The sequence below is a fragment of the Adiantum capillus-veneris genome, chromosome 12 (genome assembly GCF_014529385.1).
Source record: "Adiantum capillus-veneris isolate H3 chromosome 12, ASM1452938v2, whole genome shotgun sequence".
Taxonomy (NCBI): Eukaryota; Viridiplantae; Streptophyta; class Polypodiopsida; order Polypodiales; family Pteridaceae; genus Adiantum; species Adiantum capillus-veneris.
This window is the reverse complement of record NC_140942.1, coordinates 154506247-154531826: the sequence shown is the minus strand read 5'-3', so window position 1 is coordinate 154531826 and position 25580 is coordinate 154506247. Positions and strand designations below refer to the sequence as shown.

The 25580-nt window shown below is 44.8% G+C and overlaps 1 protein-coding gene across 8 annotated transcripts in view; it reads left to right on the top strand.

Annotated features, from left to right (window-relative positions):
• LOC147446715 (P-loop containing nucleoside triphosphate hydrolases superfamily protein) overlaps positions 1-25580 on the top strand; it is a 223318-nt gene that overhangs the window by 36052 nt on the left and 161686 nt on the right. For all 8 annotated transcript variants that reach the window (XM_086525883.1, XM_086525880.1, XM_086525886.1 and 5 more), the window contains exons 13-18: positions 11060-11389; positions 11479-11758; positions 11942-13236; positions 13394-13805; positions 13920-14815; positions 14884-14949. In XM_086525883.1, coding sequence (XP_086382009.1) covers positions 11060-11389; positions 11479-11758; positions 11942-13236; positions 13394-13805; positions 13920-14815; positions 14884-14949 — 3279 coding nt within the window. The remainder of the gene's footprint in view (positions 1-11059; positions 11390-11478; positions 11759-11941; positions 13237-13393; positions 13806-13919; positions 14816-14883; positions 14950-25580) is intronic.

Sequence of the window (25580 nt, the reverse complement as noted above, 5' to 3'; positions counted from 1 at the left end):
AAGGGTGTGTTCCCACCCAGGGAGTTAGTGTACATAAAATAAGAGGAGAGGGCCTTTACGAACCCAAACAACCTTCCACTTAAAGGCCCGAAGTGGTATCTAACTCCAACTAAGTGTAGACAATGCTCATAAGGAGCCTTTGCAAGGCTCTTAGTGAGAGCATCTGCAAATAAGAGGAGAGGGCCTTTACGAACCCAAACAACCTTCCACTTAAAGGCCCGAAGTGGTATCTAACTCCAACTAAGTGTAGACAATGCTCATAAGGAGCCTTTGCAAGGCTCTTAGTGAGAGCATCTGCATGGTTATCTTGGGTTTTGATCTTAGTCAGTGTGACAAGACCATCATCCAAGACCTGCCGTATGAAATGGTACCGAACATCGATGTGCTTGGTATGTGCATGAAACATGGCATTCTTAGCCAAATATACCGAACTCTGGCTATCACAGCCAAGTACTGGAGCACGTGCAAGAAGACCAAAATCTTTGACTAGACGGCCAAGCCAAACTGCTACTTTCGCGGCCTCTGTGGCTGAAATATATTCAGCCTCTGTTGTACCAGTGCCACAATCTTTTGAAGTCTTGAACACCAAGAAACAACACCACCAACAAGTGTAAAGACATATCCACTAGTAGATTTTCGAGTGTCAAGATCACTTGCCATGTCTAAATCACAGAATCCTCACAATTCCAATGTACCCTTTCCATAGTATATACATTTCTCCTGTGTACCTTGTAAGTACCGAAAAATGCAGTTCATTGCTTCCCAATGTGGTTTGCTAGGATTAAACATAAAACTATTGACAACTCCCACTGCATGAGAAATGTTAGGCCAAGTGGCAACCATGGCATACATCAAAGATCCACAAGCTAATGCATAAGGTATATCCTTCAGAGACTTAGCAGCTACATCATCTTGTGGGCATTTAGCTTGCTAAGCTTTGTATGTGGCGGTAAAGGCACACCAAGAGGCTTAGCATCAGCCACATTAAACCTCTCAAGTACTTTGCCAATGTACTTGTCTTGAGAGAAATAACAAGCATTTTTCTCTATCCCTTCTAATCCGCATGCCCAATTATGTTCAGCTGCCCCCAAATCTTTCATTGAGAAAGATGAATTCAGCTGCTTTTTAAGAGCATTGACAATACTTTTATGCTTGCCTGCAATCAACATATCATCCACATATAAGACTAGCACAATAATGCTTCCATCCTCAAACCTTTTTCATGTACAAGTAGTGATCCGAATGGCTGCGTTTAAATCCATGGCTGAGCATAAAGGTGTTAAATTTTTTGTACCACTGTCTTGGGGCTTGTTTCAGCCCATACCAGCTACGTTTTAGTCTGCATACCATATGCTCTTTTTCTTGGAATGACAACCTTCCGATTGTTTCATGTACAACTCCTCATCCAAGTCACCATGAAGAAAAGTAGTGTTTACATCCATTTGATCCATCTCTAAATCAAGAAGAGTAGCAAGAGCAAACAAAACATGGAGGGTAGACCACCGGTGAGAAGACTTCTTGGAAGTCGGCATTCCAATACTCAGCAAGGCTCTTCATCAAATGGATCTTCGACTTCAAAGAAGGAAGGATTATGTGCAATTTGCGGTGGTGACCATAGATGGTATCAATGTCCAAAGAAACCAAATCCGTCTAATTTGAAAAGAAATTCCAACGCGGAAACATCATCGAATTCTGAACCACGAGATTCTGCTAAGGATAAAGGAAAATCAGTGGTCAATACTATTCGTGTCTCAGAGGATACGACTATTCTTATGAAGCATGCTCAGTGCAATTCTTCAGTTTTGGAGCCTCTCTCAAAGCAAGTTTTGAGCGTTCTTGGAACTATTAATGGTCGTTCCATCAATGTTTTGGTGGACAGCGGATGCTCGAATAATTTTGTCAGCACTTTGATAGTTCAACAACTTGGTTTGCCAACTCAGAAGACATCTCACTTATATGATGTGGAATTAGCAGATGGATCAATTTTGACTTGTGATCAGACAGTTCGACAATTACAGTTCTAGATTTAAACTTATGCAGATCAATTAGATTTCGAAGTCATGCCTTTATCTTATTACGACATGATTCTTGGTCAACATTGTTTATTCCATTATGATCCAGCAATTAGCTTTGGAGGACATACTATCAATTTGTTCAAAGATGGACGTGAATTGACTTTACACGGTCTTTCTCATGCGGAAAGAGTGATTCAAGCCTCACGTGTACTAGTCAAGCAACATGATACAGTGGATTATGAAGAGAGTATGATTTTTGATGCAGATGCATATATTATTCCTGATGAATTTTTGAATTCATTAACTTCTCTTGAATCAATTGCTGAAGACAAAGATGATTACAAGTAAGAAGATTTTCCAAGCGATACTTCGTTACCAGACAAAGATAAGGAGATAGTTGCAGATTCTGAGTCTGAAGACGACTATGCTTTCTTTGATTCTTTGTTGGATGATGATATGCCAATTGCAAGTTATGAAGTGACAGTTTTTGAAGATGGTTCTGAAGAATTTTGGGATTCATTATTGGAAGATGATTTTAGTGTCAAGCCAAAATCCTCTCTAGTGATTCATAAAGTTGAAGTTACCCCATTTGAAGAGTACCTTCAGAAGATTTCCTCTTCCCCAAATATTTCGCAATTATCGAAAGATTTTGAAACCAGAAGTCTTACATTGCATGAAGAATTTTGAAGACCAAACTCTTGTTGCAATCAACCTGATTATGCCAGATTCCTCTAAAAAGTCTTTGAATAGTGCAATGACATGGGATTTAGCAGTCAAAGAAAAAAGGTTTCGCAAGAAGCAAAGGTTCAATACAAAGGTTTCCGATAACTCAAAGATTGAAGATTTTCGAAGATTCAATGCTTTTCCAGAGTTCTATCAACCACAGAAGTCATTTCTTTGACACGACTCTCATTTTAAATGGGAGGGAATGTCACGATTGTGACTATGGTAACAACAATACATCTACTTCTAGTTGCAGATACGCGAAGTGCTTTGCGAAGGAGGACCCCTGCGCTTGGATGATCACACCCCTTTGCTAAAGAGACGTGTCTTTTCGCCAAGTGGTCATATCCCTTCGCTCTACGGATGCGACTCTTCGCCCAATAATTACAGCTCTTCGCCGAAAGGATGTGTCTTTACGTCTTAAGTCGCGTCTCTTCACCATGAGACGTGTCTTTTCATTTGTGTCTCTTCGGTTTCTATATAAGTAGTCCTTGTATCACACTTTCAATCAATCAAACACAGTGTCTTCTAAGTCTTGTTTTCGAGTTTAGTTCAAGTTTTTTAAATCTTAATCATGAGTTTAAGTACTTAATTAAGGATTAATACCTAGAATTCTTACATCTCTGGTCTGAAGCCCCGTCCACTCAAAAACACTCTGCTATGTCTGTGTCTAAAGACTTACCCTTTGAGGAGGTTCCACCAGGATGGTTACAAGAGGAGTATGCGGAGTTTCCAATCGATCAAACACAAGCCCATGATGTCTTGAAGCTCCAAGGGGCAACTCACTTTTCATGTTCCGAGACATCCTCTCCAGTTACACCTCCTGACCCGGTCAAAGAAGTCAACCTGGGTGACCCTGATAACCCTCAGCACGTCCTCTTAGCAGCTTGGTTATGAGAGCATCCTGCGTCACTCGATCAGGTAGTTACTTTTATACACTCTTTTAAAGATGTTTTTGCTTGGTCCTACAAGGATTTGGAAGGGATCCCACTAGAATTGGGTGTCCATACTATCCCTTTGGTTGAAGGGGCTAAGCCTGTCATCAGAGGCCGAGCTACAAGCTCAATCCAAAGTATACAGAGGCTGTCAAGCTCAAAAAAATACAAGAGAAAAGGATCATTGTACCTGTGGAGCACTCTGAGTGGTTATCACCCATGGTGATAGCACCTAAGAAGCAGTCCAATAAAATCCGTGTGTACGTAGATTACCGCGCTCTGAACAAGGTAACTATCCCAGATGGTTTTCCCACACCTTTCACTGAGCGAGTGCTAGAAGATGTAGCAGGGCATGCATTGTACAATTTCATGGATGGGTTCAGTGGATACAATCAGTTGGGCATCGATCCATGAAACTGTACAATACATGTCCTGCTACATCTTCTAGCACTGCTCAATGAAAGGTGTGGGAAAACCATTTGGGATAGCTACCTTGTTCAGAGCAGGGGAATCTATGTACACACAGATTTTATTGGACTGCTTCTTAGGTGCTATCACCATGGGTGATAACCACTCAGAGTGCTCCACAGGTACAACGATCAAATTAAAACGGCTTTCGTGACTCGTTGGGTATTTTTATCTACACTAGAATGTCGTTTGGGTTGAAAAACTGTCACGTGACACATCCAGCCCTATCTGTCTGTGGACAAGCTACAGCACGACAAGGGTTCAACCAGTCCAATCAGTCTAGATTTAGAAGTGATCTGGCACTTTTGTGAGTCTATTTGTAGACCGTGCATGCCCATTCACTTAGTGTAGATGCATATCCTCTGGTTGCACACAGCATGATCATCAGTATTCCCATCAGAATCCATTAGAATCAGTTAGGAGATTTTCCAGTGCATTTAGCCTATTTGCCCTATTTTTGACATTTTTCACTTATTAATTTAAGCGACTTTCCAACAAAAGTAGGTGGGGCAATTTTGCTAAGAAAATATATAAGCAAACCAAAGCTAGCACTATTTGGTAGAAGAGGCAGCAGGAGCACCTTGCTCAACAGGCAACTTCTCAGCAAGACCAACCCCCGCGACTACTCTGGTGTTTTCTCCACAAAAGACCTAGCGTTTTTGCATCAGATCAGCCTTGGCGATTTCTGCACAGCAAATCAGCCCCGGCGTCGTCAAGACACAACAGATCAGCCTAGCGTTTTGCATTTGCAAAACAACCGGCGACAACAGCAGATTTTCAGCCCTAGTAGTTTTGGTTTGCAGATCAACCTCAGCGTTTTTGCAGATCATCACGAAAGAATCAGCCACAAGACCAGCGTTTTCAGTTTTCAGTCTTTAGACATCGTAGATCAAGTCCCGAACCTCGTAGATCTCACCTTCCCGTAGCAGTTCCTCGCTGCACGATCAGTTTCAGCCTGCAAAACGCAGATTTCAGCATCTGCGTTTTCAGCGCGTCGTCGTCGCATTGTCGTCATCGACATCGTCACCGACATAGAGTCAGAATTCAGCAGATAGAAGATTAGCAGATTTCAGCCCATAGCGTTTTTGGACAGCAGCAGAAAGATTGCAGATTTCAGCCCTTAGGTCGCCTTCGTCATCCCCGTCGTCATCGTCGACATAGCCTAGACTTGCATCAGTCTCATGCATACCATTTGGACCAGATTGTGCAATCATAAGTAGACCACTCTCGTCGACGAGAGTGGGGCCTTCGGAGGAGGGTTTTACGTCTCTGGTGTCGTATCTCTCTTCTCTCTCTATCTCTCAGCCTCGTACACTTGCACGCACAGTGTCCATTCACTTTGTTTGTGATCATAGCATTCTCTCATTAAGAACGGAAGGCTCTACCTTCCATAAGAACAAAAGGAACCTTGAGCACAGTTCGGAGCACTCATCTTGAGCAAAGCGCAAACAATCATTCCGCTGCACCTAACAAAAACGCTCCACCTTCCTTCAATCGAGCAGTATATCTCATATTCTGTCCTTTACTTACTGATCATCTTCGCATCTTCATGGACGATTTTTTGACCTTCTCAGGTGCGCAATGTTCAACGCCAGTGGAAAATCTAGAGAAGCACCTCGCTCAGCTCTCTGTTATCTTCCTCAGGTGCAGAGAGCCACACCTTAAGCTCAATCCTAACAAATGTCACTTTTTGGTCACTGAGGTACACTTCTAGGGCATGTGGTGTCTGCCACAGGTTTAGCGTTTGACGCAAAGAAGATCGTAGCCATCTTGAAGTTACAACCTCCCATTAACCCGAAAGCTTTGTAGGCCACACATGTTATCATCACAGGTTTATACGCATGTATGCATAGGTGGCTCAACCACTGACCCGATCACCAGTGCTATTGTCCCCTTTCAATGCTATTGTCCCCTTTCAATGGTCCAATGCAGAGGTTGAAGCATTTGCGTACCTCAAAAAATGCCTCACTGAAGCGCCTATTCTAGTGGCTCCCGATTGGTCTCTTCCTTTTCACGTGCATACTGATGCCAATCAACTGGCTGTGGATGCTGTGGTGACTCAACCAATTAAGGAGTACAACTTGGATCGCCCTGTTCATAATGCAAATCGCCTGCTCACCAAGGTAGAGCGCAACTATTGCACTACAGAAAGGGAAAGTTAGGCCATTGTGTATGCTTTACAAAAATTTCGCCAATTATTTATCAAGAGTCCATTTCATAGTTATTACTGATCATCATGCCCTGCACTATCTGCTTAATAAGCCGCAAGTTGCAGGTCGAGTATGGTGATGGCTACTCTTATTTCAAGAGTTTGATTTCGAAGTGGTGCTCAGGCTCGGCAAACATCATGTCCTTGTTGACCACCTCTCTCGCATTCACACAGGTGAAGAAGCAACAGGGGTTGCAGATGACTTTCTAGATAGCAGTCTCTCTAAGGTGGATACCACTCTGGAATGGTTGTATTGCATTTGCTATCCACGGGCTTGTACCCTGATAATGCGTCTCCACTGCTAAAGAGAATATTGCTTTTAAAGTCGAGGCCGTTCACTCTAATTGGGGGCCAGCTCTACAAATCCGGGCTAGATGGTGTTCTGAGACGGTGTCTCCCCTCATGAAGTTGAGAATATTCTAGAGGATGCTCACAGTGGTCCCACTGGTGGCCACTACCCTGGTCACATTACAGCCCAGAAGATTCTACAGAGTAGTCCATGGTGGCCCTACGTTTTCCGGGATGCAATTGCCTATGTGAGAGTATGTGATGTGTGTCAACGCTGTGGACCTAAACCAAGCAAGCAGTCCAACCGTCCTCTGCAAGTCTCTATGGCATGGCTGTCCTTTGAGAGATGGGGCATAGATTTTGTGGGTCCAATTGCTCCCCCGGCCCAACCAGGTGACCGGGAAGGATCTGTTGGTGGCTACAGATTATGCAACCAAGTGGGTTGAGGTACTGGCAACAGTTGATTGTACTGGCAATACTGTAGCCAAGTTTCTATATGAAAATATTTTGTGCAGGTTTGGCTGTCCCCTGGAGATCACCAGTGATAGGGGCAGTCACTTTGTTAATGAACTGATTTCAACCTTGCACGCTAGCTACAAGATTTTTCACCGTAAGTCTTGTTCCTATTACCCTAGAGCAAATGGACAGGCAGAGAGTACTAATAAGGTTCTGATAGCCCTTCTGTGGAAAGCATGTCATCTACATTCGATGTCTTGGGCTCAAGCTATCCATGACACTCTTTGGGCTTACCGCACTTCTTTCAAAGCCACAACCAACCACAAGCCTTCGGGTTGGAAGCAATAGCACCCTTTGAATTCAACTCAGGATCTCCACGGGTGGTTTGGGGTTTGCCTCTGTTTCTCGTCTCGCCCTATTGGAAGAAAGCCGCTGTTTGGCTTCTCGGGCTCTCGAAGTCGAAGAGCTTCGTTGCAAAGCATGGCATGATCGTCATCGCCAAAAGCCAAAAATTATGCAAAGCTCATTGGTACTATTGTATCAGGCTCGATATCAGAAAAAAGCAAAGAAGTTGGTCCCAACTTGGCAAGGACCATTCATAGTACAGGAAATTCTACCATAGGGGGCGGTACAGTTAATGACTCTTGAAGGTGCTTCTCTACCACTAGTAAACGGCTCTAGAATTAAATGCTATTACCCTTCACCATAATCCATGGTTCAAGTTCCTAGTACTTTCCATCCTATCAGCCCACTTCTATCATATGCCGTATCCCATTCTTTCTTTAACTTCATCTTTGGGGCACTTCTCAACAGTTTCCTGGTTTAGATCTGCCTTCTTATGATTGTCCTCTTCTTGTCTTCTTCTGTCCCCAGAATTTCTATGAATCCTGCTCTTTGTCAAATCAATGACGTGTACTCATTCAATCAGCGAGTGTACTCTTTCATAGTTACATTTTGTGTGGTTGATTGCCTTGTCTATTTGTGGAGTTACTGAGTGTTGATCTGTCCATATTTATTTGGGTATTTCTCTCTTCTCATGGAGCTTTCTCTAGGTTTTCTCATCTTAACCGCGTTGCTCCTTTCCCTCTTTGGTGTCCCTTCTAAATAGAATATGCTAGTAGCAGTTGTTGTATCACTCTGTCTTTTCCCATTCATTACACATGTGGAATTCAAGAATTCAAGAACTGTTGTACATCAGAAGGGGCTGCGTTTGAGGCGCCACATCCAGCCTTTGGGTATTATTCTGGCCTCCTGCCTGGTTATGCTTGGTTATCCCGAGAGGTGGGGACTTGGCCTATGCTTCAACTTCCGCAAAGGAGTTCTAAGTCACAGAATGTCATAATTTTGTCTCGACTAGAGCTCGCCAGAAGCTCCCTATCTCCCCTCCAATAGCCCCCTTGCCCCTACTCACAGCATCTTCCCCCGACCCTATCTAATTCCCCCTCGCCTCTACCCACCAAATCTCCGTCCCTTGCCCCTATCTAATTTTCCCTCTCCTTACCCTCAATCCCTCGCCCTATTTAATTCCCCCTCGCCCCTATCTAATTTGCCCTCGCTCTTACTACTCACAGCATCTCCCCTCTGGCCCCTATCTAATTCCCCCTCGCCCCTATCTAATTTGCCCTCGCCCTACTCACAGCATCTCCCCCCTCTCGCCCCTAACTAACCCCCTTTGCCCCTATCCAACCAATCTCCCCCTCTCGCCCCTAAGTAATCCCCCTCGCCCTTACCCAAATAATCTCCCCCTCTTGCCCTAACTAATCCCCCTCGCCCCTACCCACCCAATTTTCCCCCCTCACCCCTATCTAATTCCCCCTCGTCCCTCACCACCCCTCCCTCGCCATATCTCCCCTCCCCTCGTCCCCTCTACTCTTGCCCCTCCTCCAACCCCCTCGCCCCTACCCTCAATCCCCTCACCCCTCACCCCTCATCACCCCTCCCCTCTCCCCTCTCTAATACCGCTCGCCCCTATCCTAAGCCCCCTGGCCCTACCCTAATCCCCCTCGCCACTACCCTCATCCCCTCTCTGCTCGCCCCTACCCTAACCCCACCCCCTCGCCCCTCCCTACAGTAGCAGGCTACAATGTCACTTTCACGGGACACACAGTTAGTACAGTTGGTCTGGTTTGGTTCATATTGGATGGACTCTCTGGGCAGGGCAGGGATACGGACCCCTCCCACGTACGATGGTCTAGTCGACATCATGGCCAAGTCACCACCAGTTTGGGATAGACTTAGATGGCTGACATTTATGAGCCGTTGGTGGCTCTTTATGATTGTACATGTGAGTAGTAGCTGTTGGGTCAGGATTATCATCTTCTTCATATATGGTCTTGCGTCGTCGACTAGAGTAGTGGTCTATACACACATCATGTCTACACTATCCCTGCACATCTGAGCCTCGACACCCCCATTGTACCTGTGAGTTCTGGGCTGAAGCCGAGTGTGTTGCCACGCCAGAGTCCGTATCGGTTCTTTGAGATAGTCGAGTCATATGTTCTGGTCTGTTGCTGTGTCCCTGTGTTGATCAGCTATTATCTATTGTTTCCTTTGTTTTCATTCTTTATTGAGTGAGATCTCACGCATATTACACTGAGGAGCACCCACTGTAGAGAGCACGACACACTATCCATGCTACACATATTCACTCTCCATAGGAAGGTGGTTCATGCGAATCTCTTGGTCAAAAGTGTCACAAAGTGATGACGTGGCATGACAACCCGGACAAGTAGATGAAAATGATTTTATAAGTTGTTCCAACTTATGGGTCCTTTCTGACGGGGTCCAAGGGAGACAAGACAAAAGAAAATCGCATGCTAACGTGGCAGAGCTGTACACATTGCCCGCTAATTGCGTTGACAGCTGATGTGGCATACCGTACGGAAATTCCACGTTTTGCGCTGGCTGTGCCATGTGGCAGGCCGTATGGATTTCCACCAATTGCGCTCGCTGCTTTTTGGCAGTTTTTGGACCAGATGCTTTTGGGATTTGACTGCTTTTGGGGCATCCTTTGTAAGAATGAATAGACCCTTCAGGCCTCACTCTGCAGAGCATTTGGATGCAGAGTCTGAAAGCAAAGGTCCCTCGAAAGTTGTACTTTGCAATGATTAATGATGAAGAAATACTGAAAGGGCGCGAGACTTTGGGGCCAATACCTCTGGGCACGGAACTCCGTCAGGCGTGTCGACTCTCTCTCTCTATATTTTTATTTTTATTCACTGATTTTGAAGTTTCTGTTCTTGTGTTGCTATTGATTTCACGCTTGGAGTGTCCAAGCGTGTTACAGTGGTATCAGAGCTCAAAAAGATTCTTCTTCTATAGAGGATCTGATCCTTTTTGCAGCACAAGCAGTTTATTTGTGAAAGAAGCTTCGTGGCCCGACCTCAGACGTATTAACCACTCCCACCCTTCGTACATCACGCATTGGGCGCGCTCCCATCTTCATCGCTCTGTCTTAAGCCATAAAGAACTTCAGATTACACATGGGTTCTCGCGGAGAATCTGACATAGATAACACTTCTCGGTGAGTAGGCAGAGAAAAGTTGAAATCCGGCACGGGAACTGAAGAAAAGAATGAAGATTTGGACAAATTCTCGGCAGAAAAGTTTGCCAGAACGGAGTACAAACGTCAACTGTAGGTTGGCATATGTGTGAAAAGATCGATCAAGTACTCCAGATGTGACTGCAGGGCGCAAGTGGGTTCCTAAATCTGCCCTTCATCTGCAATAGTGCTCTCTCTATCTGTGCCGGGGAGGCTTGCTGTGTATAAATTTCCCGACTTGTTAATATTTTCTTTGTATCATGCAGTCCATCAAATAATTTTTTGCTTGAAGATTTGCAATGAATATTGTAAGGGAAGTATTCAAGTGACCTTTTAGCTGAAGATTGCATTTTATTGTCTAGAGTAAATAATCAGTCAGCAAAAAAATCTGACCAAATTGAGTCACTATACACGATCTTTGCAGCTTATGATGAGCAGGTTTCAAGAAACTGTATCTTGTTCACAAAACCTGTTATTTTTGGCTCGGAAAGTCATTGCTTTCTGGCAAAGGGATTTGTTTGGTTGTAGCAATTCTCCCAAAATTCTGAAGGCTTCAGCCAGTGCTAGTGAGGAGGGTGGATTTCTCAAGCAACCTAATTATGACCAGCACTTAAGAAGTGTTGACATTGCTGTGATAAAGGAAAAGGATCTGAAGAGGGAAACAAACTTGCTGCAAGTTTCCAGTTTCTTATGGCCTTATCTTTTAAAGGTCATGAAGGACGGATATCCCTATGCAGAAGATCCTGCTTATCTGGTATGCTTAGATGTTTCTCTCTTTCTAATTTCACCAGTACGTCTATATAATTCAAAACTAACATGCTCATCTGTGGCCACCAACTGCAGACATTATTCACACGCTTGTTCGATCTCTTTCCTTCAGTTTTCCAGAATATCCTCTTTCCTCTTGTGGAACTCGAACACTTGAAAAACTTTGTAGACAGAATTATCAGTGATACTGAGAGGGCTTGGATTTTTGATTTTGTCAGTTGGGGGGATGTGAGCATTGTGAGCATACACAGAAGATGGAAGCTTGCTGTTAGTGCAATCTTGACCTCTTTAAGTAAAGCAGACTGCATGGAGGAGTTGGAGGCATTGAAACAGGCTCATGACTGGCTGGAGACAGGTCAGTTGTATGGGAATGCAGTTGTTTTGGCCTGAAAAAACAACTTTGAAAAGAAGCTTCTTAGGTTTTCATTGTTTTTGTGTTTTTTTTTTCCCTATTTGATAGGGGCATTTGTGTGCCCGGGTGTTTGTTACTATGTGCTTCATAATTCAAGGGGCTTATGACCAGATTTGTTTTTCACAGGTGGCGCTTTGGGTGTCCAAATTAAAGAAAAATTGGAAATGCTACTCTGCGTGGCATTGTCAAGAGCAAGCAAGAATGCCAAGCGCAGTTTTCCAAAAGTGCAGCCTTCCATTGTGGAAGCTGTGTCTCACCGGGCTAAAGAGCCTAATCTATACGAGCTTGATAAAGGAGTTGCAGCGGCATCCTCCAAGTCACAGGATGTGATAGTTCTCTCCGACGATGAATCTGAGTGTTCGTACAAGGAGAGTATCGTTTGTAAACCTGCAACAAATAGACTGCTTGCAAATACCACTGCTGAGAATGACCTAAGCTTACAACTGGATAAAGCTCCAATTTCACAGCCTCGGAAGCATGTGCACCCAATTTCGTTTCAGAAGCAATTGGAAACTCTTCATGGTGGTCGCGTCAAGAAGACAACTCTTGACAATTTTTTTGGCTCATCAAGCAGAAAACCTGTTGAAACAACGCCAGCTGTGAAACTGCCAATCTCAAGTGCTATGAGTAATGCTGGTGTCCAAGAGTTTTCAAAGAAGGGTAGTTCTGTAGTGGGTAGTATTGTTGCCTTGGAAGAGAAGAGCATTGTGCCAATCAAGGGCAATGATGCATTGGATAAAAAAATTGAGGAAAAGGCTAACCAGTCTTTAATTCTTGAGAGAGTGTCAGAACAGAGACTAAAAGATAGCCTAGATTCAGTGCTCAAGGAGCTTATTCAGGATGAACCTAACAAATCAGCTGTAAACGCTAAACCTGTGCCTGCAGTTTCAAAAAAAGGAATAGGCCTTGTAACCAACCCACAGCTTAAGCGTCAACTGATACAACTACATGTGCCTAATGAGCATACAAAAGGAAACATCACAAAGGCTGGGATTGCAGCAAGGCCCCCACTTCCAAGACTGGACGAATGGTATAAGCGGATATTGAGCTTGGATTATTTTTCTGTGGTGGGCCTTAGTTCAGACGTGAATGCAGAAATCACTCAGGCAGACCCCATGCTGAAAGTCCCTTTGGTTTTTCGGTCTTCTCAGCATTACATGGATGTGTTTAGGCCTCTGGTGTTGGAAGAGTTCCGGGCTCAATTGCAGCAGTCATATGACCAGTTAAATATCTCTGATGAAACTACTACTGGCAGTTTGCGACTAATGTCTTTGGAAAAAGTAGACGATTTTGATGTTGGAAGGTTTACTGCTGAAGCAGGTGCCGATGGTCCTGCAAGAGCAAGTTTTGAGAATGATCTGTTGTTGCTTTCACGCCAGCCTTTCCAATCTTGTGAACAGGCCGTTCATATGATTGGAAAGGTATGTGGCTGACCTTTGTACAACTTCAGTGCATATTATGTCCGCTTTCGTTAAAGCTTTGAGTTGTAAAGGATACTAATTTTGTTTGGGGCACTACAACTGGTGCAATTTAAAAGCGTTGTGTCACCAGATTATCACAGGGATTATTGTTTTACAGGTTGAACGTCAGGAGCGCGACAATAAAAAGCCTTCCGTTACAATCATTTTAAAATTTTATCTCCGCTCTGGAAATAAGCGTTTGGCAAAAGCTCGCACTCTTCTTTTAGAGCGGAGCAAGTGGCATGCAACACGATTAATGAGTATTACACCACAGCTTCGGGAGTTTCAGGCACTCTCAGCTGTGGAATACCTTCCATTGCTTCCAGTCATCTTAAATGATGGCTCTAGCAAAATGGGGCCCTTGAGCATAGGAGCTGCTCACAAGCAAGCTATACAAGGACTTCCTGAAAAACTACAGCATCGGTTACGAGCAGACTTTAATGCAAGTCAAATTCATTCCATTCAGATGGCACTCAGATCAGCCGTAATAGCAAATGGTCACGAGCTGTCGCTTGTGCAGGGGCCTCCAGGTACTGTTACTGGTTTCCTGTCCTGGATAGCAAAATATTCAGTGCATGTTGGTTTCACAGTTTTCATTGCAATTTGGAATTCATGCAGCCAAGTTAAAATAATCCTGTGTACAGGGACGGGAAAGACTCGAACTATTCTTGCTATTGTTAGTGCCCTGATGGCTTCAATCAAGAACTTACACGATTTTACTGCTATTCCAAAATCTGACAATCCTATCAATGCAACTAGGGCCGTTAGCAGGAGTGTGGCCATTTCAAGGTCTTGGCAAGCTGCAGCCTTGGCGAAGCAGCAGATGCAACTGGAGGAGTCTGAAAATATGCAGAAGGATAGAGATAGGAAGACAAGGATTTTAATTTGTGCACAGTCAAACGCAGCTGTCGACGAGCTTGTGTTTCGCATGTGCAAAGATGGTCTGTATGACTCAAATGGTGACAACTTCAGGCCATTCATAGTACGAGTTGGAAATGCAAAGACCGTTCACCCCAACTGTCTACCGGTCTTTATTGATACCCTGGTCGAAAACCAGATGGAATCTGACAAAGAAAACGGAGGTGGCTCTAACATGAACAAGAGTAATACAGAGCTTATAAGAAAGAAACATCACAAGATCCTTGATGATATTCAGGAGCTTGAAACTAAGCTTTCTAAGTTGCAGAACACTGATGCACACTCAAGAAGGGTTGCTGGACAAGATTCTGTTTCAGGGGCTGATGATCCAGAAGGAGATCTCAAAATGAAGGTGAATGTGCTTTATAAACAGAGGAGGCAGACTTATGCAGAATTGGCTGCTTTGGAAGCCGGAGAAAAGCGATCTTTGGAAGAGACAAAAAGGAGGCGCTTGGAACTGAAAAGGAATATAATTCGCCGGGCTGAAGTTGTTGTGGCTACTCTTAGTGGCTGTGGCGGGGATGTTTATTCAGCTTGTATTGATAAGAGTGGTAGGAGGAGACAACTAAGAACTTTAGATGATGGATTGTTTGATGCTGTTGTGATTGATGAGGCAGCTCAGGTAATATTTTGAGCTTTTGTAGGCATTCTTGTACCAACAAGTTACTAACACTTTATTTCTGGACAAAGGCTTTGGAACCGGCGACACTCATTCCCTTGCAACTCTTGAAGACTTCTCATGCAAAATGTATAATGGTGTGTATTTAACTCAAGAGCTCTTATACCTGTGTCAAGGTTCAAGTTTCATTGTGCAATGTATTGTATCAGTTCCTTTTATAGTAGTTTATGCTTCTAGTCATAATGCACAGTGGACGATGGGAGAAGCACATGACACAGAGTGAGAAGGAAAAAATGGCATACTTATTAATTTCTTCTAGAGGCCGAAGTGAGGCTATGAGACAGATCAATATACATGGGTATGTCATGTGGCTATCCAGGATAATGACAAAATGTGCAAAACTACCAAAATAGGTTGAACTGCAATGTGATGTTGGTGCATACATATGTGTGGAGGGAGGATGACGATGGAATGGAGCTCTAGGTCGAGAAGGGGATACAATTATGATATGCATAGATCTAGCTAGCTCCACATCACTCTCATGAATACTTCTCCCGAGAAAAGCCCCAGCCATGAGATGTTCAACATCTCTAATCGCATTCTTCTCTTCAATACTCCTCCCAGACCAATGTCCGAGCCATGAGTTAATCACATAATTTCAATTATAATTTTCTCTTGAATACTCCTCCCACCGAGCCATGAGTGATCCAAAGGTTTGCCCAAAATAATCAAAACTAGCATCAAAACGAGAATTAAGCAAAGTCAATCAGCACCAAGACAAGCTCAAAATAGATAAACTCCATTCAAACAAATTCCAAACACTATTTCAAACAAAGCTCAACAATCTCATGACAAAGCAAACTAAAAAGAATTCTAGGTGGATCTCAATTAGTTGAACTCAAAAGACGATGGACTTTCCATCGTAGGCCAGAAGTATGGTCAGGTTCCTTTCGTAAGGTTGTAACCGATCAGCATATTCCATAGGCTCTTCTGTAGTAGAAACTTGCTGGAACAAACAGTATTTTTGTGGCGGTGATGTCAGTCCAATGATATAGCACACACACTGGTCCTGCAAGGGTATCAACAAGAAGAGAGTCACCTGAAGGGAGATGTCTAGGAAGTTTCCGTTGTAATTGCGTGGCAAGCATTTTCAGGCCACCCCATGCTGCTTGCACTTCAAAGAAGGATGTCATGTAACTCTGGGAAAGATATTTCTTGAAAGCTTGCCAAGTCCTTGGAGTGTGCGGCTTGGTAGCTATAGAACTCCACAATTGCATAGCACAGTCTCTGAGAAAAGAGGTTGCTTGAGAGAGCTTTGATTCTTCAATGCAGTTCCCCATGGCATAGGTGTGTCAAAGATGCAACGGATAGGGGTGAATCGGGTGGCGCTCTCGTCTGCAACCGCGAGCAAACATCCTCTTCTCGGGATCGAGCAGTCAACAGATCTCGGATCTATCGTGACATATCTTCTCGTAGTCGACCTCCTATTGCGTACTGTCCATCGAATGGGCTTAGGTGCGCACTACGAGCACTAAACCTGCATGTAGGGTGTCAGAGCAGAGGGAAACGGGAGAGGTAGCGAGAGGGAGATTGATGCCAAACACAGCAAGAGGGAGAAAAAGGCTTGTTTCAGAATACGCTTGAGAGAGGAGAGAGAAAGTGCTACACAAGCTTAGAGAGAGAAAATCGTAGAGACGTGTAGCCCAAACAATCCTCAAAGAACGATTGTGGAGTTTGAACTTCCAACTGCATAGTGAATGCCTAATGACTTGGTTGCCTTTCAATACCGCAAAATCCAGAGAGCTTGATTTATATGTGACTTAACGGGTCTCTGCATGAAAGAGTTGAGAAGTCCCACTAAAAACTGACAACAAACCGTGTGTTGAGCACCCAAATAAGAGAACCGATCAGCCTTTGATACTTTGTAGCATCTGCTACATTTGGGGGATCATACTGCGACACTTTCTAATTGGGCTCCATAGGAGATAAGATAGGTTTACGAAGAGCCTTCCACAACTTGCAAAATGTTTCATTGAAATCTGCATCCAAGAACCCTAGAGGTTCCTCCACATACACCTTCACCTCTAAGTCGTCATTGAGAAAAGTTGACGCTAAATCTATCTGATAAACGGGCCACTTGCAAAAGGAAGCAAGGGAAAAAACTGTCCGAATGGTCCCGATGCTTGCAGTCGGTGCAAAGGTCTCTTTGTAGTCCACACCATGTCTTTGAGAGAAGCCCTTGGCAACCAGTAGTGCCTTGTGCTTATGCAAAGAACCATTAGATTTGTACTTGGGTCTTGTAGACCCATTGGACACCAATCACCTTTGGCTTCGCAGGCCGCGGAACCAACTCCCGAATGTTATTCTTCTTGATGGAAACAAGCTCTTTTTGCATGGCCAACTTCCACTTTGGTTGTGAAAGTGTCTCCTCAACTTTCATAGGATCTCTGTCCTTTTATCACTATAGACATCAAATTATATTTCACTTGTAATAAAGTCGAGAATGTCGCATCGTACCGACATTACGTCAATTTGTTGAAAAATCTGAAGTAGGTGCATCTTGCAAGGTTTCCAATAGCCACTTTGGTAACTTGTTTGACTTGCTTCTCCCGGGTGGAGCAATTGGTACATCTTGCTGTACCTTTGCATTATGGTGAGAACCTGTCAAGTCAGCAGAATTGAAATGTTGAAGATCTAGGTTTGCCACTTCCACAAGTCCTTTTCTTTCTTGCGTTGCATTAGTGATTCTTTTTAACTTCAATGATGGTTTCTTTTACCTTTTCTTGAAGAGGGAATAATAGAGTGCGGTAGAGATGTGTGTAGAAATGAAATGAAATGAAATGTTATATTAACGTCTTCAAAAGGCCAAAATGACCTATGAGACCAATCAGTTACAAAATAGTGAATCTAATACCATGTCTGGGTACAAAAGAACTAGAAGTGGAACAAAATACTACTACTACTACTACAATCTAAAACTACGTGGGTGTAGCAGCTGATACAATAGGTACCCGGTAAACTGGATGTAACAGTGTGTGAAACAAAGATGGAAGAAATGGTGAGGATCCATCCTCATCTGCACTCTGGATGTCGAGAGAGTATGGCTCAAATCTTCTGTTGTAGTCTCCGTATAGAGAGAGAGAGAGAGAGAGAGAGAGAGAGAGAGAGAGAGAGAGAGAGAGAGAGAGAGAGAGAGAGAGAGAGAGAGAGAGAGAGAGAGAGAGAGAGAATGAAATGAAATGTTATATTAACGTTTTCAAAAGGCCAAAATGACCTATGAGACCAAAAAGTTACAATTGGTGAATTTGATACCATGTCTGAGTACGGAAATTACCAAGTTACAAAGTTACCAAGTTACAAAGAACTAACACTAAAACACTAAGGCACTAAGGAGAAAGGGAATAAGGGGGGGGGGAGGGGGGTTTGTGGGTTCAGATGAAATCTCTCATCGGTCGTTGTCGGATCTCATCGACTTCCTCCATGGTCAGAACTCTGGTTGGGCGTCTTGCATGTCGAGCTAGAGTGATTTGTATCTTCTGTTGCAACCTTCGTCGGTAGTGGGAGACCCCCCGAGGTCGTGGACGTCTGGATCTGCCAAGTTCAGTGGCTCTATCAAGCAGTGTACCTCTAGTATTAGTAGGCTGTAATGACTGCTCCGTTTGCTCTCCTCTGTCTGGTGTAAAGAACTCTGTGATTCGTCTCTGAGACTGTCTTTCCCCTGATGCCCTCAGCAAGCTCTCCCTAAGTCTGCGCAGCTCTAGCAGGAACAATCTGAGACACTTCTGATCCTTGTATCTCATGACTCTAGAAAAAGGTCCGAACCCTTCACTGAACAAGCAGTGGAAGCGTCCGCGTATCTCATAGTATGCCGGGCAGTGGCATGTGTAGTGCAGTTCTGTCTCTGGCTCTAAGTTACATAGGTGACATATCCTGGCTCCTGCCGGCACCCCTCGGAATCGGCCAGTCTCGATCTCGAGCTGATGTCAGGATGTGCGTGTCTGTCCAATAGCGCATCTTTCCCATGAGATAAGTGTGTATCCATGTATGGTGGCCTAGTCACAAAGCCGTCCTTCGTGAGTTGGAGAAGATGCTCTCTGTAGAAGGCCATCTTCGTGCCCAACTCCTGTGTCGGCTGTATCCATGTGCTCCTGGTATTTAGTTGAATCAGATCTTGACGTATGAGTCAGGTGATCTCTGTCCGTGTGAGAGACAAGGAGGGTGCATCCAAGGAGTATTGAAGTGGAGGTAATCTATCCATATTGAGACCATGTGACTGGAACCATGATGCCATCTGTCCATACCAACATGCTGTATCGCCTTGTAGAGCTAGTTGTCGAGATGACTCCAGGGCAAGCCGAGCGTATCTGTCTCTGGGGAGATCCCATAAACCGTGCATAAAGGAAACTGATCTCGTCAGTGCCTCCACCACGAGGGGAGGGGGGGGGGGGGGCGGCTAGCTCGGCTCGGATAATCTCATGTGGTACTGAGGCCTTAGCCCGAATCATCCGAGTGATCATAGAGGCCAGAGGCCTCTCCATACATCTCCATCCATCTGTATTACCAGATCTCCCATGGGGGTCTACTGAGGGTCCCCATACCTGAACTCCATAGAGCATAGCTGGAGTCACTAGAGTGTCAAAGAGCCATAGCTTTGTTCGCGGTTCCTGAAACTGAACCTGCGAACACATCCTCTCCAGTACTCCCAAGGCTGCATATGCTCTCGTCAGTCTAGTCTCTAATGCTCTCCTTAGTGAAAACACCGGTCCACTGAATACTACCCCAAGATAGGTATATGCATCTGTGTACTCCACAGTCTCCTGGCCATACATAAATGTGGGTGCCGACCTCCTGACCCACTGTGGTGTGGTGTTGAACACCATAACCTTGGTTTTTCCCAGATTGACCGACAATCCACCGTCACGAGCAAATGTATGCAGAGCATCCAAATGACGCTGCATCCCCTCTGGGGAGTCTGAAATCAGGACAATATCATCAGCATATAGTAACAGCAGAATCCATGTCTCTGCTAGCAGAGCCCCCTTGTCTCCCTGCCGGTCTACATAGTCTGAAAACTCATCCACATACATCCCAAAAAGAGTCGGGGAGTGGGCATCCCTGCTTTACTCCAATAGTGGAGTGGACCATGTCAGACATTCCCTCAGTGGTGCGTACCCGTCCCATCATTGTCTTGTATAGAGCCAGAATACCCCATATCAGCTCTGTAGGCACACCCATGTCCTGTAGTCTGTGTATAAGTCTGGCTCTCGGCACTGTGTCAAAAGCTTTGCGGAAATCCACAAAGCTACAATAGATTCTCTTGCCATGGTCACTACCCTCCTCAATAATAGCTCTGAGTGTCAGAATCTGGTCAAGAGTGGAGAAACCTCTCCTGAAACTTGCTTGCCTTGGTGCTCTTATTCCCTCTCGCTCTGCCCATCTACTCAGCTCCTGCTCAAGGACGGATGCATACAACCTAGCTAATGTGTGGCCAACCATGATGGTGCGATAATTCGCGGGAATCATGGGATCTCTTGACTTGAAAATAGGCACAATCGTAGACATACTCCAGGTCTCCGGGAAGCCTTCATACATGGCTCGATTAAAGATCATAGCCAGGAGCTCTGCAAGCATATCCTTGGCATGGATGAAGTGCTCTGCTACTAGACCATCATGATCATGCACTCTCCTTGTCTTCATCCTGTCAATGGCTTTCCTTACCCACTCGGCAGTAAAGAAAGAACATGTCTCTAGTGGGTCCGGCAGAGGTGGTTGCCCTGATGCTGTGTAGAGAGATGTGGCATATTCCCCCCATGTCTCAGTGGAGGTGACCGCGGGTGGTGGTGAATGCTCGTGGAATAGCCTCCATGCTTCGCCCGAGTCGTGACTTATAAATAGCTGATATAGATCCCGGTCTAGCTGAGATAGATAGGCCCTTTTCTTTCGTCGCACTAGGTGGCGAAAGATAATCCGTGACTGTCGATGTGTGGTAATACTCGTGAGCACTTCCCTCTGTAGTTTGATCCTCGTCTCCCCGAGAGAGAGACCCAATGGGGTTTCAACCAACCCTCTCAAGGGCCCCCCACACCGTTGCCGATGTGGTAATTGCTTTAGATTGCGTAAATGGAATGTACACACATGCAGTACCTTAAGTGCAAACTCTACTGACTCGAATGATGACTGTTGCCGTGGTAACTTCTCAAGATGAGGCACCTCTGGGGCGGATTTGGTGCACCTTTGGATCCTTCTCTATGTGGGATTGTGGATGGCTGGAAGATCTAGGGCTTAATTGCGCTCCCGATGTGAGAGGAATGAAGGGCTAAAAGTTGGCTGCAAAAACACAGATTTGCGGCGTAAAATGAAGTAGATCTCTCGCGTAAAGCAAGGTTGAAAACGCAGATCGCGATGATGGGCAAGAATGGAGTGGGGAAAAAATTTCTATAGAATTTGGAAGCGTTATTCTGCTCTGTGTGCTCTTGAGTGTACCGGCATGCTTTCATAAAAGCACACGCATGAAGCTCTAATACCGCTGTAATGGGCCACACCATGTGCCAACTAAAAGAACAGATTGGAACTAACTATTTAGCACATAATACTAGTGAACTGAAGAAGAGAAACAGAGAAAAATCCACATGAGACACGGAGTGGCGGAGGTTCACTCCGAAATGGCACAAGCCTCAAATACTGGCGCCCCTTTTGGTATTTTTCTATATTGCTTCAACGCATCACATCTTTTGTCGCATATTCTAGAAGATGCTCACAGTGGCCATCACCTCAGTCACATTACATCGCAAAAAGTATTACAGAGTGGGAAGTGGTGGCCTTATGTGTTTTGTGATGCGAATGCTCATGTGAGAGATGGGGATTGGACTTTGTCGGTCCCATCTCTTCATTGACACAACCTGGCAATAAAAAATTATCTTTTGGTGGCGGCATACTCAGCCACAAAGTGGCTTGAGGTAAAGGTCACCACAGTTTGCACAGCTCAAACAGTGACAAAATTCCTGTATGAGAATACCTTTTGTAGATTTGGTTGCCCACTTGAGGTCACTCATGATCGAGGCAGCCACTTTGTGAATGAGTTGATCTCTACAATGCTGTCCACCTGTAGGGTTTTTCATCTCAAGTCTTGCTCGTACTACCCAAGAGCAAATGAGGAAGCTAAAAGCACTAACAAGGTTCTCATTGCACTCCTCAATAAAGTGTGTCATGTGCACCGAACTTCATGGGCCCCTCTTGAGATACCGCACCTCTTTCAAAGCAATGATTAACCACACACCCTTCTAGCTAGTTGTCAGCCCATAAGAAATTGCATCCTTTGAGTTCAACTCAGGTCGCCGCAGGTGGGCACCCTTCTAGTCGAGGTTGGTTTATGCTAGAGGAAACAAGGCTCTTAGCTTCAAACGCTATTCGTAGAAAGCAGTTTTGTCGCAAAGCTTGGGAGGATCGTCATCTTCGAAGGCCTCAGTTTGCACAAGGCTCCCTGATGTTGCTCTATCAGACACTCTATCTAAAGAATGCTACTAAGCTCGTTAGTGTATGGCAAGGGCCGTACCTATTGCAAGAGATTTTACCACAAGACGTGGTGCCATTAACCACCCTCGACTGTCCCCTTGTGCCATTAGTCAATGGATCCAAACTAAGGTCTTATCATCAACCCACTTGGTAAAGTCTCTCTAGGCAGTGGAACTAACGTGGATTTCATTCTTTTGCATTGCAACAGTCAATCCATCCTTCTAAGTCAGTCCTATTCTCTCAGCTGTTGATCCCATTCGGTCCTACCCCTCTCTGGTTTGCTCGAGTTCCTCTTTATTTGTAGGTTTTTGAATTCCAAGTCCTTGTATTGGATATTGTTATTCCACTTACTCTTGTTGTTCATTGCAGCATGTGAATTAATGTGCGATATTTGTTTATCCGAATTTTCTAGTGCTTTCTATGCGAATGGCAACCTCATTCCAATGTTTTCTAAAAAATCCTTGCAGATTTATCTTGATGTGCATTACTCTCCTTGACTACCCCACCCCTAGATCTCTCCGTCTTTCGACCCCTCTCACCCTTACTTGCCCTCCTCCCCGATCCCTCTCGCTCTTACTTGCGCTCTAACCCGCTCGACCCCTCTAGCTCTTCCTCACCCTTGTAACTCCCTCACCCTCTCCCTCTTTTGCCCTCTCTCAACCTCCCTTGCCCCTACTCACCTCTCCCCTTGCCTCCCTTCGTCGCCACTCGCCTCTCCAGTTGGCCCCCCCTTGACTATTTGGTCTCGACCCCCTGCCATATATTAGTGTAATGGGAGGACACTACGTGCCAATAGAAAAGAACAAATTGAACAAACTTTAAGCACTTGAAAACAATTGAACTGAAAGAGATGCACAATACATGAGACACAAGAGTGGTGGAGTTCCACCCCAAGAGAGCACCGACTCCAAACGTTGGTGCCCCTTTCGATATTTCTTTATATTGCTTGAACATGTATAACTCTGTGGCTCTGCTCTGCTTCTCCACGGCGTAGAATGCCATAGAGAGATCCCATAATATGTATTTAAAGGCCATTGGCCCTTCAAAAGTAGTTTACATGAAACACATGCAGTCTAAAAGCATCTGGTCCAAAAGCAAGCGCTAGAAAGCTGCCATCGCAAAATATAGAACTCCGTACAATTGCCACGTTAGCATGTCAACGTCAAATCCGGGTGTGTGTACAACAGATTACCACGTCATAAGTTTGTACGCAAGGAATTGTGCGTGTGTGTCTTCATTACTCTGGGCCTCATCGGACAGGGGTCCCATAAGTTGGTAAATACTTCTCTCTTCTGTTGCTTCTGTTAGGGTTTAGGTCCCTCGATCGGGATCTGCATGTTGGCCAGGGCTAGGCTCGGGGAGTGCTAACCCATTAGGTCTTTAATGGTTTGACATGTAGCGGTTCTTGAAAGAAGAGTAATCGTTTGCAATTATATCTGCAAAACAACTGAAGTTAGCTCAAAAATATTTGGAGTCATTCGATTTTTCTCATTCAATATCAGAGCTCTTGATATTCCGGCCTAGCAAAATTTGCCATGAAACCCAGACCGTGTTGATCTGTAACGGGTGTCTCGATGAATAAAAATTACATACCCACGCAATCTCACCCAATTAGGAATATTTAGTGGTTGGCACATCACAATGCAACACAAGTGCTTACATATGCATGTTAAAGACATAGAAATATATAGTTGCCGATGAGCACTCCCCTCGCAAATAGCCATCCAGGTTCGGGCCATGAGCTATTCAACGATCCCCTCATCAGTCTTCTCGCAAATAACCTAAAAGGTGCGGGCCATGGGATATAGAGGCCTTTTCCAACCAGATGCTCCCCAAACCAGAGCCGGCGTCACTCGAAGGTGCTAAGAGTAACCACTGCTCAGACTATTTCAATACTCCCCTCATAAATAACCATCCAGGTCCGGGCCATGAGCTATTCAACGACCCCCTCATGAGTCCTCCCGCAAATAACCTAAAAAGGTGCGGGCCATGAGATATAGAGGCCTTTTACAACGAAACACTCACCAAACCAGAGCCCGCGTCACTCGGAGGTGCTAAGAGTAACCACTTCTCAGACTATTTCAATACTCCCCCCATAAACAACCATCCAGGTCTAGGCCATGAGTGAAAACAACACCTTTTCAATCATTCAATACTCTCCCCGCAAATAACCACAGCGATCCAAGCTTGAGTATGTGCAGGCATTATCAAGCATTAATTTTCTTTGGTAGTAAATCACAAATCATTGAAACTAGCCTCAAACCAGAATCAAGCAACTCTCAAATGGGCACCAAGACAGGTTCAAAACAAAGAACATCCATTTCAAACAAATTCCAAACAAGATTTCCAACAAATATCAAAAAGTAAGTAAATACAAAGCATTTAGAAAATTTATTTGCTTTTTTGTTCAGATTGTCGAACTTTGAGGACGATTGGCTTGTCATTCTGGATCAAAGTGATTGTACAGTTCCGGATTTGTAGTGTTGCGTGAATGGTTACTGGAAGAGCACCAATGCGAGGTACCACCTTCCGAATTTTTCCCGTGGGCCATTGGGCCTTTGTTGCCCTTTCTCCCCTCTTTCGTCATATTTTCCCCCATTTATTAGGTTGTGGATTGGACGTTTGGGTCGAGCATGCTGGCTCTTTCCCTGTATAGGGCGTCGGGGGTTTGGGGGAGGGGGGGGGGGTTTGGTATTTCCTCCAGATATTGCAGTTCAGCCCAGCAAGGGGGCCACCTCATGGAGCAGCCCCTAGGTTCCAGATCGGCCAAAGTTGACAGGCAGCCAGGAGGCTTTCTCTTGCTTTTTGGTCAGTACCATTGGTGTTTTCAGATCCGCCCTAGCGTTTTTGTTGGGCAGCAGGAGTAGTAATTGGAGACTCTCTCACGGTCTAGATTGGCTAGAGCTGACAGGAAGCAAGGAGGCTTTCTTTTGCTTTTCTTATCAGTACCATTAGTGTTTTCAGATCTGCCTGAGCGTTTTTGCTGGGCAGCAAGAGCAGTGATTGGAGTCCCTCTTACGGTGATTCATGCAGATGCTGACAATCCTGCTTGCATCTCTAACATTGCCGCGGGTCCAATGCATATATTGTTTACCATAATCTTGAATAGCACATTGCACTCGCATGACAAATCGAAAGCAAGCAACATTAAGATCAAGATGCATGTGAGCATGCGCAAGGGAGGAATAAGTCCAGAAATCATATTGCGAAAGGCCTCATGAGAAAGATAGGCATTGTTAATACGTAGCAAACGCTT